Below are 16,987 nucleotides of genomic sequence, written 5' to 3'. Positions count from 1 at the left end.
TAAACCATGACTTGAAACCTTACATTATAAAGACCTTTTTTTTTTTAAGATTAGCACCTGAGCTAACAACTGTTGCCAATCTTTTTTCTTTTTTTTTTTTTGCTTTTTCTCCCAAAATTCCCCCAGTACGTAGCTGTATATTTTAGTTGTGGGTCCTTCTAGTTGTGGCATGTGGGATGCCACTTCAACATAGCCTGATGAGCGGTGCCATGTCCGTGCCTGGCATCTGAACCAGTGAAACCCTGGGCCTTCGAAGAGGAGTGCACAAACTTAACCACTTGGCCACGGGGGCTGGCCCCATAAAAAGAACTTTAAGACCATATTCATTGTGTTTGTTGTTTTTTTTTTGAGGAAGATTAGCCCTGAGCTAACATCTGCCACCAATCCTCCTCTTTTTGCTGAGGAAGCCTGGCCCTCAGCTAACATCTGTGTGCATCTTCCTCTGTTTTATGTGGGACACCTGCCACAGGATGGCTTTCGTGTTCATAGCACATGCAAGTTCTATATCTATTTTTAGCTGAGCATATCACATCCCCACTTCTTTCCTTTCCCTGCTTTAATTTCTTGGTCCATCTTTATGACCAGTCCCTTGCAAACATCCTCAACCCTTTTGCACTGTTCTCTACACTGTACTTGCCTTGAAAATTCCCAAACCTGTTTAAACCCAACTCTCTGTCTACTCTGTGTCTGCACCTGGTTAGCTGAATATGGATGAAGAGAAAGCACAAACCCTTGGGGACTTGCCTTACTTAAAATTTACAGCCATGAAACCCAAATTACACTACCCTGCAATCATAAAAAATTATAGTAAATTTGTTTTTTCATTCTCTTTTCCATTCTCTCCACTTTTTCCCTCTTTCCTCAAACTTCCAATATTTCTTTACTACTTCTCACAGATGACCTTGTTTTGCTGTCAAAGTAAGTGCAGTCAATAGAGATCTAGCCTGATCTTCCCAACACCAAATCTAAATTCTGCTCTATATGCAGATGTTTTGTTCTGCCTTCTCTAATAGTAGATGAACTGTCGCTCTTTTATCCAAGGCCAAATCTTCTCCTCATGCACTGATCGTACCTGCTCTCAGCTACCCAAGGACTTTGTCTCAGTAGTTATCCCTCTTCCCTCCTCCATAATAAATTGTTACCTCTCTTATTCCCTTCAACATAAGCAAATATATTTTATTGCTTCCTTTCAAATGAAAACAAAAGAAATCTATCTTTGAATCTATCTACCACCCCATTTATCTAATCCCCTGTCTAGGAAGATTTGTTTATATTGTTGCTATAAAGTCATTCAAGAAGACTTAAAGAGTAATGTTGCAAACAGCATATAGGAACCACCTACTTTAAGAAATAAAACATTATCTACTCAGTTGAATGCTTCTGAATCTTCACCAATGGACTTTCTTACATATTTGTTAGATATCACGTCTCTCTAATCTAGTTAGGTATTATCTTCAGCCCACTCCACTGGGATTGTCCTAGTTAGGGTCACCATTGACTTCCAGTCTGCTAAATTCAGTAGTCAGTTCTCTGTCTTCTCCTAATTCAATTTTTCAGTATCCTTTGATACTGTTTACCCGAGACACCTTCTTGAAACTCTTGCTTCACTTGGTTTCCAGGACATCATCTTTTATGATTAAGTATTCATAGTCAGAGAATGTCTCCTGTTCTGTCAGTTTATTCACTATCGGTATTTCTCTTTCCCGAAGATACTTCCCACTCTTGAATTGGCTTTTCTTTTTCCCATCCTTGAAATATTGGCTGCCCCAGGACTTATGTCTCTAACCTTTTCTCTTTGCTATCTTTACCTTCTCTTTGGGTTATCTCATGGCTTTATGTTATCCATACGCTTATCACTTATTAAGACACAGAATTTTCTGTCTTCCTCTAATCCCAACCAAAACTCACTCTTTCCTTTACTTTTATCTCAGTAAATGGTACCGTCACTCGCCCAGTTATCAGGTCTGAAAACTAGGAGTCATCCTTGCTCCCTCTCTTTTACTCCTACTGTAGTTTTAGTCCATTAACAAAATTATCCTAATTTCAACCACTTATCACTACCACCATTCCTATTATCCTAACCAAATCTACCATTACTTCCCACTTCAGCTGCTGTAGTAGCCTCTTAGTTGGTTTCCTGGCAGCCGTTCTCACACCCTTTATGTTTTACCTCACAACATCCAGAATTATGAAAACACTCCAGTGCTTCCTAGCCTTAAAATAAAATCTGAACTCTTTATTACAGTTTTTAAGGCCCTGTGCAAGCTGAACCTGCCTACTTCTCTATTCTTATCTCGTTATGACATGTAATTGTTCTTAAAATTAAATATGCATAAGCTATTGAAGTGCTAAACACCATTCCTCCACCCCATGCATGACTCTCATGCAGGTCATCTTGGGACCACACTACCATCATGCACTGCATGAAGACATTTTCTTCAATGATGGACCACATAGACAGTGGTGGTCCCATAAGATTAGTACCATATTTCCTAGGTGTGTAATAGGCTATACCATGTAGGTTTGTGTAAGTACACTCTGTGATGTTCACACAATGACAAAATCGCCTTAAGGATGCGTTTCTCAGAATATGTCCCCATCGTTAACGATACATGACTGTATTAAGAAACAGTAATAATAATAAGAGGTAATGAGAGGATAGGAGTGTATTGCCACATTGAAGAAGCTTTTTGGAAGTTCGTGCCTGCAGGGGCTTTTCTCCCAATAAGTGTAAAGTTTGAAGAAGCTCTGCAGATGAAACTGATATGTCTGTTCCCCCCCAACCCCCATCTGCTCACCCATTACCAGCAAATAACATATCCCTCTATTCCATGGAAATAGCATTTGTCTCTATTTTCCAATTTCTTCGAAACCCAGTAGTGAACACTTAGTGTGCTTTAGATACCAGGCAGATAGGTAGCTAAGTTGGAATTTTGGCATAAAATTGCAGAATTTGATTTATACAATTGTACTGGATAATGGGCCTCTTGTAGTCAGAGCTCAGACTTTCCTTAGAAAATAAGTTGACCCTCAAATCAACCAAAATCTTTAGCAAACACTGAAATTTTTTATGTTTGTAACCAAATTGCATTTTAGGTTAGAATATATTTGACATCTTTACATGCAATGACTGTGAGTTTTGTTTGTGTAGGGTTATTTTGGCATGGTTATAAGTCTCTTTCAACTTTGCAGTTGAGCAGTCATCTTAGTTGCCGTTTTTAAAAATACTGGTAACACTGCAGTTCTGTGGTCAAACAATGGACGCACATTGGTGATATTTTTATCTAAATTTTGCAGGAAGTAAATATGTTGTATTCCAATTTCAAATTAATAATTTCTGTACTTCACAATGAGTTGTGAAACATTTTATAGTAATTCGTTTTAAAGATTGAAGGTTAGGGAGGATGAGATAAAATGAAACAATATCCTACATTAAGCAACATTTCCAACTCAATAATTAATTGCCTCCTCTTTTTACCTCTGTTTATTTTTAGTAAATGTTGATTTTATACAGTACTCTCTTCTGAGTTCAAAGGTGTTGTAGACACCTTCTCTGGAGTAAGCAGAAGGTCTAATATATTTCCCTCATTTAAAGTACATTGAATTATGGTTTACTTAGTTACTGAAATGATTACTGACTTGGGAAAATTACTATGCCTTTCAGGGTTTCAGGTGTTTCTTCTATAAATTAAGTTATTTTAGGCCGGGAGTCAGTTATCTAGATTCAGCTGGCCATATCAGACCTGTTTTTCTATCGATCATGAGCTAAGAAGAAGGGTCTTTATACCTTTAAAAGGTTGTTTACAAAAAGAAAAGTATGGGGCCTGCCCTGTGGCATACTGGTTAAATTCATGCACTCCACTTCAGTGGCCCAGGGTTCATGGGTTTGGAACCCCAGGCATGGACCCATACACCACTCATCAGGCCTTGCTGTGGCAGTATCCCACATACAAAATAGGGGAAGATTGGCACCAATGTTAGCTCAGGGACAATCTTCCTCAAGCAAAAAGAGGAAGATTGTCAACAGATGTTAGCTCAGGGCCAATCTTCCTCAGCAAAAAAAAAAGAAGAAGAAGAAGAATATGTAACAGTGACCCTCTGTGGTCTGCAAAACCTAAAATATTTACCATCTGATTTTGTAATGTTTATAAAATATTATCAAGGGATTATTATACAAAGAAATGTGGTAAGCACATCTTACTTTGGTAATTAGAATGTATTGATCCTTTAAAGTTAATTTATTGCATCTTGGGAACATAAGCAATTAATGAAGTTGTATGTTATATTAGCTGTCTTTTTATATGTGAAAAAGCAAGTTTGAAAAAACTTAAAATTCCCCTTGTCAGATTTTGTCTTAGGGATAATTAGCATGTGAAATAGTAGCTTTGGATTTGAAATATCTAAAGTTTCTTAAAATAATTTATGTGTTAAATGACGAATTGGCTTGTACTGTTTTCTGCTACTAAAATTGCTGTATTTTTAAATTTCTTTCCCTCCATTTAGATAGAAGCAGATTTGGGATATCCTGGAGGTAAAGCAAGAATTATTCATAAGGAATCTGATATCATTACTGCCTTTGCTGTTAATAAAGTAAGCAAACAGACATTTTTCTTTTCTTTGACTATTAAGTATTCATAGTTGGAGAATGTCTCCCGTTCTGTTAGTTTATTCAGTATTAGTATTTCTCTTTCCCAAAGCTGCTTCCCACTTCTTAAATTGTAAACTGAATACAGTTTTTTATTTTATAAAATGATTTTATTGTTTGATAATTTGATTTTGGATATATAGCAGATAAAATAATTTTTATTACTACACAGAGAGGAGTATCAAATATTTATATATGCAATAGCTTTTAGAATTTATACAACACATTATAACAGTTAATCCAAAGAAAAACTTTTCTATTTTCGTTACATGAATATGTTGAATTTGGTTCTTAATATTAGATCAAATTTAAGCTTATATGTGACTTATAGAAAATTCTCTCTCCTTTGACTGCCCAAAGAGTGTTTTCTTCGTATTCCTTAGACTTCTACTTAGCTTCCTTCTTAGAAGTGTCTATAAGGTACTCACGGAAGAGGTAGCCTTAGGTACAGTGGTCCAACGTTGAAATTTGTCTCAGTAATTTTCCCCTTCTATCTTCCCTATTTTCCTTACTGCAAAGTTTATGGGGACTTCTAGTTACTCTTGTTTCTTTCTTTTCCATTAACTTAAAGGGTTTGTGTGTGTGTATCCTTTTTTCATGTATTCCTAATTTAAGAATAATTTTTAAATACTATTTAGATGTGTATCTTATGGCATTACCTATTCAGTAATCATTTCACCAGTTGGTTCTCCATCTTCCTTTGCTGTGTCTGTCTTTTCTTTGATTTCTCCTAGATGGTTTCTTTGTCATTCTCTCTTCATCTTTCCCTGTGTCATTTGTTTCATTTCCGTCATAGACACCCTGAACAATGACTAGTTCTGTTCAAGGCAGGCAAGTTTGGAATCAGCCCCTTAGCCAGATAGTTCTCATGTTGTAATATGTATGTAATATGATATATACATGTTAAATACAAATAGAAAATTACATCTACACTCAACTGGCACCTTCCTTCCCCTGAAGAAAGTATGATTTTGAATATTCTGTGCAATAAAACAAACCAGCTTTTTTCTTTTCTTATTTTTTTTGGATGTATATAAGTAACTAGTAATGAGCAATCATCTATATATACAAAGTCTGCCATTCACTGTGTAAGAGTGTACTTGTTTAATTTTTCCAGATTTGTTACTATTTTTTTACATCATTGCTAAATTTCTACCTGAGAAATAATACCTTTTGCTTTAAGTTGCATTGTTTAAAAATGCCTATGAGATTGAACTTTTTCCCATTTGTTTAGTTGTGAATTATCTGTGTTAAGAACTGTGAAGGGTCTGAGATTTTTCCCTTGCATTTAAGCTAACAAGTTAGCTTTCTCAGTTCAATGGATGCTGTTAGAAGACACAAGATTCTTCCACTAGAGACAAAGGACAATTTATTACTAATAGCAAAAGCAGTAGCCAGAATATCTGCATTTTTGCACTGATTTCCTGAGCAACAGTTCCCACAAAGTGCCAGGGAGAGGGCCAGATGATACCTGCGTGCAAAGTGGGTTGCATTACAGAGAGGAGTACCGAGTTTAGGGAAGCCAAATCTTCTCTAATGGACACTAAGCATACATGCCCTTTGATCTAGAGGAAGAGACTATAGCTGTATGTACATCCTGGAAATAATACTGTGAGACAAAGGGCCATCAGTGACTCACTCATAAGACATGCAGAAGTGGAGAGACTCATGGAGAACTACTCCCAGCAATCTGGTTATATCTTTTTTCCATTTATTTCTGTGGTCTTAGTTTTTTGTATTAGTTTGTATTAGTATTTTACGTAATGAAAATATTAATCTTATTTTCTCTTTGCTCTCAGTACATTTCCATTTTCTGTTTTATGGACATGCACTTTTAATTCCTAGATGTTTGAAATTTTATATTATTTATTCTGACCAACTTTTCATTTATGATTTCTTCAGACATACTTCCTCCGTTCTTATTGTACCCCTACACCTTTTCTTTGTGAGTCTTTCCCAAATTCTGTTTTTCTTGCCTAAGATTGAAAAGCTTTAGGTGACAGTGGTACTATCTTATTGGAATAATTCACCATTGTTTCTTTAGCTTGATGTTTCTTATCTCCTTCACCCTTTTTTACCTTTCTGGGATCCTATCTTCTTCAACTTCTCCCACCACATTTCTGAACTGCGCAAACCTTATGGAGATTACATCCTTGCTAAATTTCTAGCTGAGAAATAATACCTTTTGCTTTAAGTTGCATTGTCCAAAAATGCAGATGAGAATGCACTTTTTCCCATTTGTTTAGTTGTGAATTATTTGTGTTAAGAAATGTGAAGGGTCTGAGATTTTTTCCCATTCTAGGGTCACAGTTCTTTCCCCATTCTAGCAGACTGGAGAGAGAGTGCTGGGAGGAGAAATAAAGTATTACATATGTTACCATTTATAGCTGGTTTTCTGTTGTATGCTCCTGAATTCTTAGAATATAAACATATCTTCAAGCTCAAGCTGATGATTATTACACTCAAAATTTAGTTATTAAAATTAATTTAAAATATTCATTTGTGAGAATGCTGTATATTCTGTACCTTGAAGTTATCATATCTAGAGGCTATTTTGTAGTTTCCATTGTCAAAAGTAGCCCATATACATGTGCTTTTTTATTTAAAAATTACCATATGATTAATTTTTCAGGCAAATAGAAACTGCATAGCAATTGCTTCAAGCCATGATGTTCAAGAACTGGATGTTTCTGGAATTCTGGCTACACAGATATATACTTGGGTAGATGATGATATAGAAATGGAAACCAAAGGGTACTGTTATACTTTGTTTTTATTCAGTAACTTTGCAATGGGAATGATGATATTCACAGAACTATAACTTTCAAAAGATTTTTTAAAGAAATTTTCTTAGATTGTAAACAAAGTGGAAGCTGATATGCTAAAGAGTAAAGAAGGGGTGGCAGGAGCTTTAAAGAAGGTGATTGAGGATTAGAAAAGAATTAAATGAGGGGATCTGAAATTGTTCATGTATGAAGTTATTGTCTATGAGTTAGGAGTTAAGAGCTAAAGAAAATTAATTTCAAAGGGAAATATGAAGTCATATGTTAGAGTTTTCAGGTATAACAGAAGAAATAAAGAACTGATGGGTTGCTTTCATTCTGGTTGACATTCTTTTAGGTCAGAAGATTTCTTGGTTATACATGCTCGTGATGATTTAACAGCTGTGCAAGGCACAACCCCGTATACACATAGCAACCCTGGCACTCCAATCAACATGCCATGGCTTGGTAGTACGCAGACTGGCAGAGGAGCATCTGTGGTATGGAAAGTTAAAAATATTTGTGAATAAATGTCCTATTTTTCTCTCTAGCTTAATAGATAAATGATGATTTAAACATTTTTTTAGCTCTTTTTAGTAAGTTATACTTGCTAGAAATTTTTATTATGAAGAATATGATGTTTTCATTTGAAAAGGATAACAAAAATTGTTTTTAATAAATAATTTAAAATACAAAGAGCTGTATTTTAAGTAATAATTACTTGTAACTTACTGGTCCAAATCAGGCCTCAGCAAGCTATAGTTTGTTTGTCAAATCCTGCACACCACCTGTTTTTGTATAGACAACAGAAAGAGTGGTGGTGTTTATATTTTTCAGTAGTTGAAAAAAAATTAAAAGAAGAATGGTATTTTGTGACACATGAAAATTATATGAAATTCAAATTTCAGTGTCTATAAAGTTTTATTGGAACATAGCCACAGTCATTTGTTTATATGTTGTCTATGGATGCTTACATGCTGCAGTCGCAGAACTGAGTATCTGAGACAGAGGCCGCATGCCCAGAAAGCCCAAAACCATTGTTATCTGTTCCTTTACAAAAGTTTGTTAAACTCTATTCTAGATAATATCTTTTAATGGATATTCACTAATAACTGTGACCCTATTAAGTATAACTCTAATGCTGAGACAATATCCTTTTTTTAACAAAAACAATATAAATTTTTTAAAATTTAAGCAAAGTATAATACACAGATAACTAAAACAGAATATTTCTGTAGTAATGAAGGATCTTCTTGAGCCCTGATTACGTAAGATGAAATACATATTTATACCTCCATAGGATTCCTTTATTGATACTTACGATATAGGAATTGATACACAGAATCAAAGAAACCCAGCACCAGTAATTCTTTCAGTGGCTTTCTAGGTGATGGGGTCTTTTTTCAGTTTCCTAAGTCCTGTAGAATTCTTTCCTTGGCGAAAAAACCTTTTTTTCCTCTAGTCAGTCAGACTAATTATTTAAATAAAGGCTTAATCATTTTTAATAATACCTGATAATATTTTATACTTAATGCAGTTTCTTTACTGCTCTTATAACCTTGTTATTCTTTGAGATATCTGTTGTAGCTGTTATAATTACTCCTACTTACCATTCTTCAGATGAAGCTTGAGATCCAGAAAGGTCAAGTGATTTAACTCAGGTTACTATCTTATATTTGCGATAGAGCTTGTATTAAAGCCCTCTATCCCCCTTAGCTCATTGATTTCAGGTAGCAGTGTTTTAAGTATTAAACTGAAGCCTTTGAAAAGCAATCTGTACTTATTCAAATGAAAGGACTTGGTCATTAAAATTTTTTTTTTGGTGAGGAAGATTGGCTCTGAGCTAACATCTGTGCTAATCTTCCTTTATTTTCTATGTGGGACACTGCCACAGCGTGGCTTGACAAGCAGTGTGTAGGTCCATGCCCAGGATTTGAACCTGCAAACCCTGGGCTGCCAAAGTGGAGCATGCAAACTTTAACCACTACACCACTGGGCTGGCCCCAAACAGTTGATTTTTTTCCAACTGACGGATTTATTAAAACTCATTTGCAAAACCTACTGATATTATCTTTTAAATGGGAACTTTAAGAGACTATACAAAATACTTGAAAATAAATAATAGGCACTTTTTTTCAACTCCAGTTTCAGAGAATACAATACAGTTCTTCCTGTAACAGTTTTCTTGCTGGTCTTGCTGCTTCCACACTTTTTTCCTGTGTACTGTATACAACACGCAGAGTTGCTGTTTTCTAAAGCATCCTTCAGATTGTCACTCCCCTGCTTAAAGCTTTGAGATTTCCCAGTACAACTTTAAAAAAGCAAGTCCTTAACACGGCCTCTAAGGCTCTGTGTGATTCAACCCCTGCCAGCCTCTACAGCTTCAGCTCCCTTCATTCCACACCTGATTCTCTTTGCTCTAGTTACATTGACCTTCAGTCACTAGAACACATCCAGCATAAATTGTCGTGTCAGAGCTTTTGCCTTGCTTTCTGCTTAACATGCTGTTTTCCTGTTTTACCATTCAGATCTCAGCTCAAATTCCCAAAGATGTCCCTATTTCATATTATCACATTTTATCATCTTTATAGCTTTTATCAGTTTTAAAATTATCTATACATTATTTGGTTGTCCTTTTATATACCCTGTGGAATGTAGTTCTTTGAGAGAGTACGTTATGTCTGCCTTATACACTGATGATCTCTATCTAGAATGGTGTTTAACGTATAGTAGGTGCTCAGAAAATATTTGTTTATACTCCAAAGTGTTATAATACAGAAATTTACCTTTGTCATGCCTCTTTGGACTAAATTTCCTTCCTTTCTAAATCTTAAAAGGACATTTGTTTGGTTGGGGTCATTGTCATTTGTAAACATAAATATTCACACTGCCCCACTCCATCCTCAAGAGGTGGTTCTTTTTTATAAGGATCTTCTAAAATAATTAATGATTTACTTGCCTTATTATGTTCTACATATGCTTTCAGAAACTTTTTTAAGCCTGGGTTTGTGTATTTTTTTACCCATGGTTTTCCTTTGATACTTTAGTCAGAAAAAAAAGGACAAATTAAAACAAAGAGCAAGAACCTTTAGGCATTTCTTTAATTAAGAGGAACCTGAGAGTTAAACATGAAGTTTACTAAACAAAAGTAATATTCAGCAGGTTTTCATTTTTTTATGGAGAATTGATAAAATATTTTCTAAATCCTATTTTATCAAATTATGAATACTAACAAAAAAGAATATTTGTTATGAACAACTTCTGTTTTGGAATATAATAACTGCATTCATATGTATGTTTTAGTGTTTCTATCCCTCACCAGTTCTGCTGGCCTGATCCTTTCCCTCCCTACCAAATCCCCACTCTACTCACACTTTTAGGGCTAATTTAACAATTTAAAATCCAGAACAACAACAACAACAAATCTGCCTGAGACTGGTGCTACAAACTTTTAGGATAACATCTAACTGTAGCTATGGTGCTGTATAAGTAGGAAATGTTCTATAAATTAAAATTATCCCCTTAATTTCATGTAGTTATTTTACTCTTACTTGACAGGCTACTTAAATCATTCAAAGTATGACTTAAAAATGGGTAAATAAACAGTTCCAAACTATCAATTAAAAATTTATACCATTTTCTGTTTACTTCTTTTTTTTTTTCTCACATGCTTCTGCCTGTCTTTTTAACCTTATACTGTTCAGGATAATTCCAATAAATTTAATGGGATCAGAAAAGAGTTGGCAAGAAAGGAGGTAAGACTAAATTCTCCAGGTGAATTTGTTCTTAGATCCTAGTCGATGCAGAAAATGTATGTACACTTAAATGTCAGAGAGCTGAGTTGTTAAATTTAATTTTTGTTACCAGATTTAAAATTTTTAAGCACCCATAATGGTAGTTGTGGAATCACATAAAAATAAATAAATGTTATTGAAATTTCCTGTCACAATTGAAATTTTTAATATTTTTATTATAACTATAAATGAACAATTTTTCTTTCATAACAGATGATTAAGAAAGCCATTAATAATGTCAGAAGAATGACTTCTCATCCAACTCTTCCTTACTGTAAGTTGATAATAATTAGCCATTATTCTAAAGAACTTAAAGGAAGCTTTTAGTTTCAATTGAAAGATAGTCAATATTTATTTTACTTTTTTTAGAGAGAATATTTGCTAGCAAATAAAATCTTCATTTGAAAGTTGGATAAAAACAGAAAAAGAAGATTTCCTGAATTAATAGTGAAGGCTAACTTAATGCAATAAATTTTTAGTATTTTGACTGCATATTTCCAAGTTAGCACATTTTATTTTTAAACGTTTCTGGACTCTACACAATGTTAAATTGCAGTTGATAATTATTGTTTTAATGGAAAGATCACTCCCATCTTTTATTACATAGACCGGAGCCATATGTTGGTCGTTTATTGCCTCATCAGAATCAGTTTGTATTAATATTTTGTCAGTTTGTCTTTTACAAGACACACTAGTAATACAGTAAATGATTATTAGTAAGTTCTTAACATTCTAAGGCAGGATATATTTATTTTCAGTTAATCTTCCTAAGAATCTCTAAAGCTTTTCTTCCTTTAACAAAGAACTTAATTAATGGGGAATTTATTGGAAACAGTGAAGCAGAGAAAAAATAGTAAAGACAACTTTAAAATTAATGGGTGGGTTGAAATCAATATTCATATGGACATGTGAGTATTCCAAGTTTTTTTATATGATTTTTAAGTTGTGCCCTTCATCAAGTTGACCTACCACATAGTAACAAAAGTAGTAGACGTTAAGAGATATTCATGTCCCTCCAATTTAATAACCTGTAAAAATTTTTACCACCTTTTTTATGAGAAATATTCTGATAAAATGCAATTGACACAACCAGTGTTTTTTTGTACTTATCATAAGTGCTGTAAGCATCTATTATCGAAGTTATATACCAATGTCCAGTAAAAGGGTTCAAGAGAACCATTTGTTTAAAATGAAAAGTAATTTCTATTACTTATATTAGAGGTATAAAATAATATAAAAAATTAGTCTGTTTTCACTACCTTGAATTTATTCAGCATGTTTTCTATCCACAAGTCTAATGTGAAATGAGAAATAAAAACCAGTCATGTAGCATACAAAGTAAGGAGTCAAATGTGTTTTATATACAATGTTTAAATAATATTACTCTCACAGCAAGAAACATTTGGCATTGCTGAAAATCTATCTTATTCTCTGCAGTAGGGTTTGGAAGTTTCCTGAAATACTGAAAGGACCTCATTTTTTCTCAGCCCCATATCATGTGTCATGACAGGCAACTAGTTTACGAGGAATATCCTCTACCTCAAGCCTGTAAATTTAAATAAAGAGATCCCTAACTGCAAGACAATTAATGGACTTATTTTCAGAGTTATTATGTAACATCAGATCACTTGTGTCTTGGGATAAGTACTTTCTTTGTTCAGAGAACTACTGTAACTGGCATATAAGAAACTTGAAAAATTCAAAGCTAATTAAATTAATCAATGGATTCTTTTCCCCCAAGTATATCATTTCATGTCATGAACAAGTACCAAAGAGAGTAATTGAGTTCAACAATAAGCACTTTTTATGTAGTGGAAATGTTAAGAGACAGGATTTTAAAAATTTTGCTCTGAATTTCAGATAACTCAGAATCCTTCCTTTCTTTCTTTGGAGTAGATCTTTAAAAACTCTTAGTCATTAGTCCTGCTTTTTTTGTAGGAGAGGATTCACCCTGAGCTAACATCTGTTGCCAGTCTTCCTCTTTTTTTTTTTTTCCTCCCCAAAGACCCACTACATGGTTGTATGTGCTAGTTGTAAGCCTTTCTAGTTTTTCTATGTGAGCCACCAGCAAAGCATGGCAACTGACAGACAGGTGGTCTGGTTCCACAACTGGGAAGCGAACCCAGGCTGCCAAAGCAGTGAGCGCAGAACTTTAACTACTAGGCCATCAGGGCTCATAAACCACTACTTTTTGACTTCTATTCCAAGGAAATTTGTACAGGTTAGGCTGGTGGGTTGGATTAAAATAGAAATGGAAGTCTTAAAAGGAAAGCCTTATTAAAAAAAAAAAATGAACATATTAAAGTTTTTAGGGTTACATTTAACCCTTTCCTTATATGATGTAACACCTATATGATGTAACATTTCAGTTACTAACAGGGGATATTTGCTGAGACAACCTGGTAATCGGAACCTTTATTTTGTTTTGTAAAATCTCAGTTTACAAAGGCCTTTAAGAGAATATTTCATTTTATGTATCAGCTACTAATAACTAGAGATTTTTTTCAAATAAATTAAATAAAACCATAAATAATATTGGAAAAATTTGAGTGTTTTTTAAACACAACTAGCCCAATTTATTTTTCTGATTAAGCTAAGCAAGACTTTAGGGGAGAGGAGAAAGAGTTAACATCTCCAGACTCAAGAAATTCTACTCATGCTCCTATCCTAGCCCAATGTTAAAACATTTCAAAATAATTGAAGTTCATTTACTTTAAATACTTGGTAAAGATTGAGGCAAACTTGTCTAATATGATTAGCAGTATAATAGATGCTTTATATACATTGATATAATTTCTCACTACCTCTGTACCGCATTAATACTGATAATTATACTTAACATAAATTGAGTCCTATATGTTAGGCATATTTCTGAATGATTTATATGAATTAGCTCGTTTACTTCTTACAACTCTCCAGTGACTTTTATATCATTATTCCCCTTTTACAGGAAGGAAATAGGCTCCGGGAGATTAAATACATTTTCTAGTATCATACAGTTAGTAAATGGTGAAGTGAAGAATTAGTAATTATTTAGTTTGTTCATATTCCTCAATGAGACAGATAACGTATATTTGAGATATTGGGTCAATTAGAATAACTACTAGAAATGATTTTTTTTCTTTAGCATAACATTCAAGACCTTCTACAGTCTGTTTTTTTTCCAGAGAAAATGTATAAATTTAAACAATAGTACAACTGAAAAGAATTGGCTCTTTAGTAATCCCAAGAATTTGATAAGTGGTTATCATAAAAGTTATTTATTAAAGGCTACTAAAACACCATTGGGATAATTTTAAAAGGAAATAAACTTTATAAAGGTCTGATTTATTTGCTTCTGTTCATTTGTATGAAGATATGTTCTCAGTCAAATGAAAGTATATCACATAACTGTTTTTAAGATTGAGTGTTCAAGTGAAATTTCATACAAAGGTAAATTTGTTTAATTGACTGTAATTCATTTCTTAGGTGTTTCTTTCATAAAGATTTTCACATTGGATTAAAAAATAAATTTTCCAAAGGTTTCTGAAATCAATTTGTGATTTGTGCCCTCTTGTAATACAGATCTGACAGGAGCTCAAGATGGAAGCGTCAGAATGTTTGAATGGGGCCATTCTCAACAAATAACCTGTTTTCGATCTGGTGGCAATTCAAGAGTTACAAGAATGAGATTTAACTATCAGGGAAATAAGGTAGTATATAAAATCATAAATGGGAAAATGGTTTCTTTATGTTGGAGGTTTATAAATATTGCTAGTTTGTGCTCTTTGAAGAAAACAGCTCAGTGAGGTGTAATGTTAAGATATTAATCTGTATGAATTCTTTTTTTAAAAATTCCTCTCAAAGAATGCTTTAATGCATTTGGTTCTTCCTGGAAAGATATTGTCTATATGTCCATTAAAATTCGCTTAAATGATGCGTAAGGACCAAATGATTATAGGACCACCTTACATTATACATTTTTCATTAAATACATCTGCTTTCTTTATTTTCTGGAACCTACTCAAAGTATGGTCAAGTACCAAATAGCAAGTAACATCTGGGAACTTGTTAGAAATGCAGGTTATTGACTCCACTCTAGACCTACTGAATCATTATCTGCATTTTAATCAGATACTCTTGTGATTTGTCTACACATTAAAGTTTGAGAAGCACTGCTCTAGAACAGAGCATCAACAAACTAAGCCTAGCCACCTGTTTTGTAAATAAGGTTTTATTGGAACACAGCTATCCCATTCATTATTCATTATTATTTTCTATGATTACTTTTCCACTACAACATCAGAGTTTAAGAGAACAAAGACTATAACTGGCAAGCCTGAAATATTTATTATGTGGCCCTTTAAAAATAGTTTTCCAACCCTGCTCTAGAACATCCCATACTATCCTTACTTCCCATAATCCTACTTTCCTCAAACTGCCTCTCTCTGCAGCTAGTATCTTGCTAGCACTTAAAACAACTATTAAAGGGGAAATAAGCCTGCTCTTTGTCTTCAGGGCCATGCTCCACTAAAAAACACTCTCACAGGCTCTAGCTGATGGTACATCTTGCCTTTCCTTTTCCCTCTTCCACCAAACCTTCAACCCTTCTCACATATTAACATGTGTCATGGTGTGCTGCAGCCTTTTTGCCTACCACATTTATCACGTGGCTCTATTACCATTTCACAAGTCAGTGATAATTTTTTCATGTAATTATGAAACAAAATTTTGAGAGCATATAATTTCTTAATAGCAGTTAGCGACATTCTTGGCCCCTTAATGGGAAATTAAGGGGATTTAATCTAGAGGCCTTTAGAATTCTATACTTTCATTTGTATAACCTACCAATATCCTTTATGTCCTCATGCCTTTTCACTTTGGTTGTCAATATTATACTGCTCATAACTAATCTCTATACCTCAACCCTTATCTCTCTAATGCATCCTTCATGTTGCCAACAAAGTTATATAACAAATAACATAGTTATATAACCACACTGTAGGTGGGGTCATATTATTATTCTTTCCAAGAACCCTTCAAAGCTCCTCATTGTATCTAGAAGCCTAAATTCTTTAGCACCATGTTATTCAAGACCTTCTACAATCTGAGTTATTTTAAACATTTAACGTTCACTATAACCTTCCACATAGGGTATTTTAAGATACAACAAACTATTCTTCATTGCCTGCCCAAGTATCTTTGGCAGGCAGTCAACTTACATTCATTCACGTTAGCCATGATGGAGCCAAATAGCACAATACCTAAGCATGCGCTCTCCCTTAGTAGGGAAGCCTACTAGGGCAAATGGAACAGATACCCAGACCCATACTTTATCACAGTAATGCTGATCAATTTGTCAATTAGGAGTAGAAGTGAGTTGCCAAAAGTCATTAAACATTGCAGAAAAACTATGAGCTTAAAAGGGGTGTTAAGCACAGTAAATGGCCCCTGAGGAATTCCTCAGATTCAGGAAGATATTGCATTCTAAAACAAGAACAGGCTGCTATGAAACAAAGGCAGTAGAAGAACAGGAAAGAATTCTTGGAAATTAAAAACATGTGATTCCCCAAAATTGGGTTAGTAGGGGAACTGTGCATTACAAGGGCTGAATAGCAGAATGGAAGCAATTGAAAATCAAATTTGTGATTGGTAAATACAAATTAGGAAATTATTCCATGATGAAAATAACCTAAGAAATAAATTGAGACTACAACCAAGAAAATTCATAAAAGACATTTAAAAGATATTTCAAAAGAAGAAAAAAAAAATGATGGAAGAGAAACATTATATTCAAAGAAATAATA

The 16,987-nt window shown here is 34.0% G+C and overlaps 1 protein-coding gene across 4 annotated transcripts in view; it reads left to right on the top strand.

Annotated features, from left to right (window-relative positions):
- Positions 1-16,987, top strand: part of DMXL1 (Dmx like 1) — a 132,885-nt gene that overhangs the window by 101,114 nt on the left and 14,784 nt on the right. For all 4 annotated transcript variants that reach the window (XM_014844067.3, XM_014844066.3, XM_014844065.3 and 1 more), the window contains 5 exons: positions 4,504-4,590; positions 7,278-7,399; positions 7,766-7,907; positions 11,415-11,475; positions 14,766-14,893. In XM_014844067.3, coding sequence (XP_014699553.3) covers positions 4,504-4,590; positions 7,278-7,399; positions 7,766-7,907; positions 11,415-11,475; positions 14,766-14,893 — 540 coding nt within the window. The remainder of the gene's footprint in view (positions 1-4,503; positions 4,591-7,277; positions 7,400-7,765; positions 7,908-11,414; positions 11,476-14,765; positions 14,894-16,987) is intronic.

The sequence above is a fragment of the Equus asinus genome, chromosome 9 (assembly GCF_041296235.1).
Source record: "Equus asinus isolate D_3611 breed Donkey chromosome 9, EquAss-T2T_v2, whole genome shotgun sequence".
Classification (NCBI taxonomy): Eukaryota; Metazoa; Chordata; class Mammalia; order Perissodactyla; family Equidae; genus Equus; species Equus asinus.
This window is presented reverse-complemented; position numbering and strand designations above follow the sequence as displayed.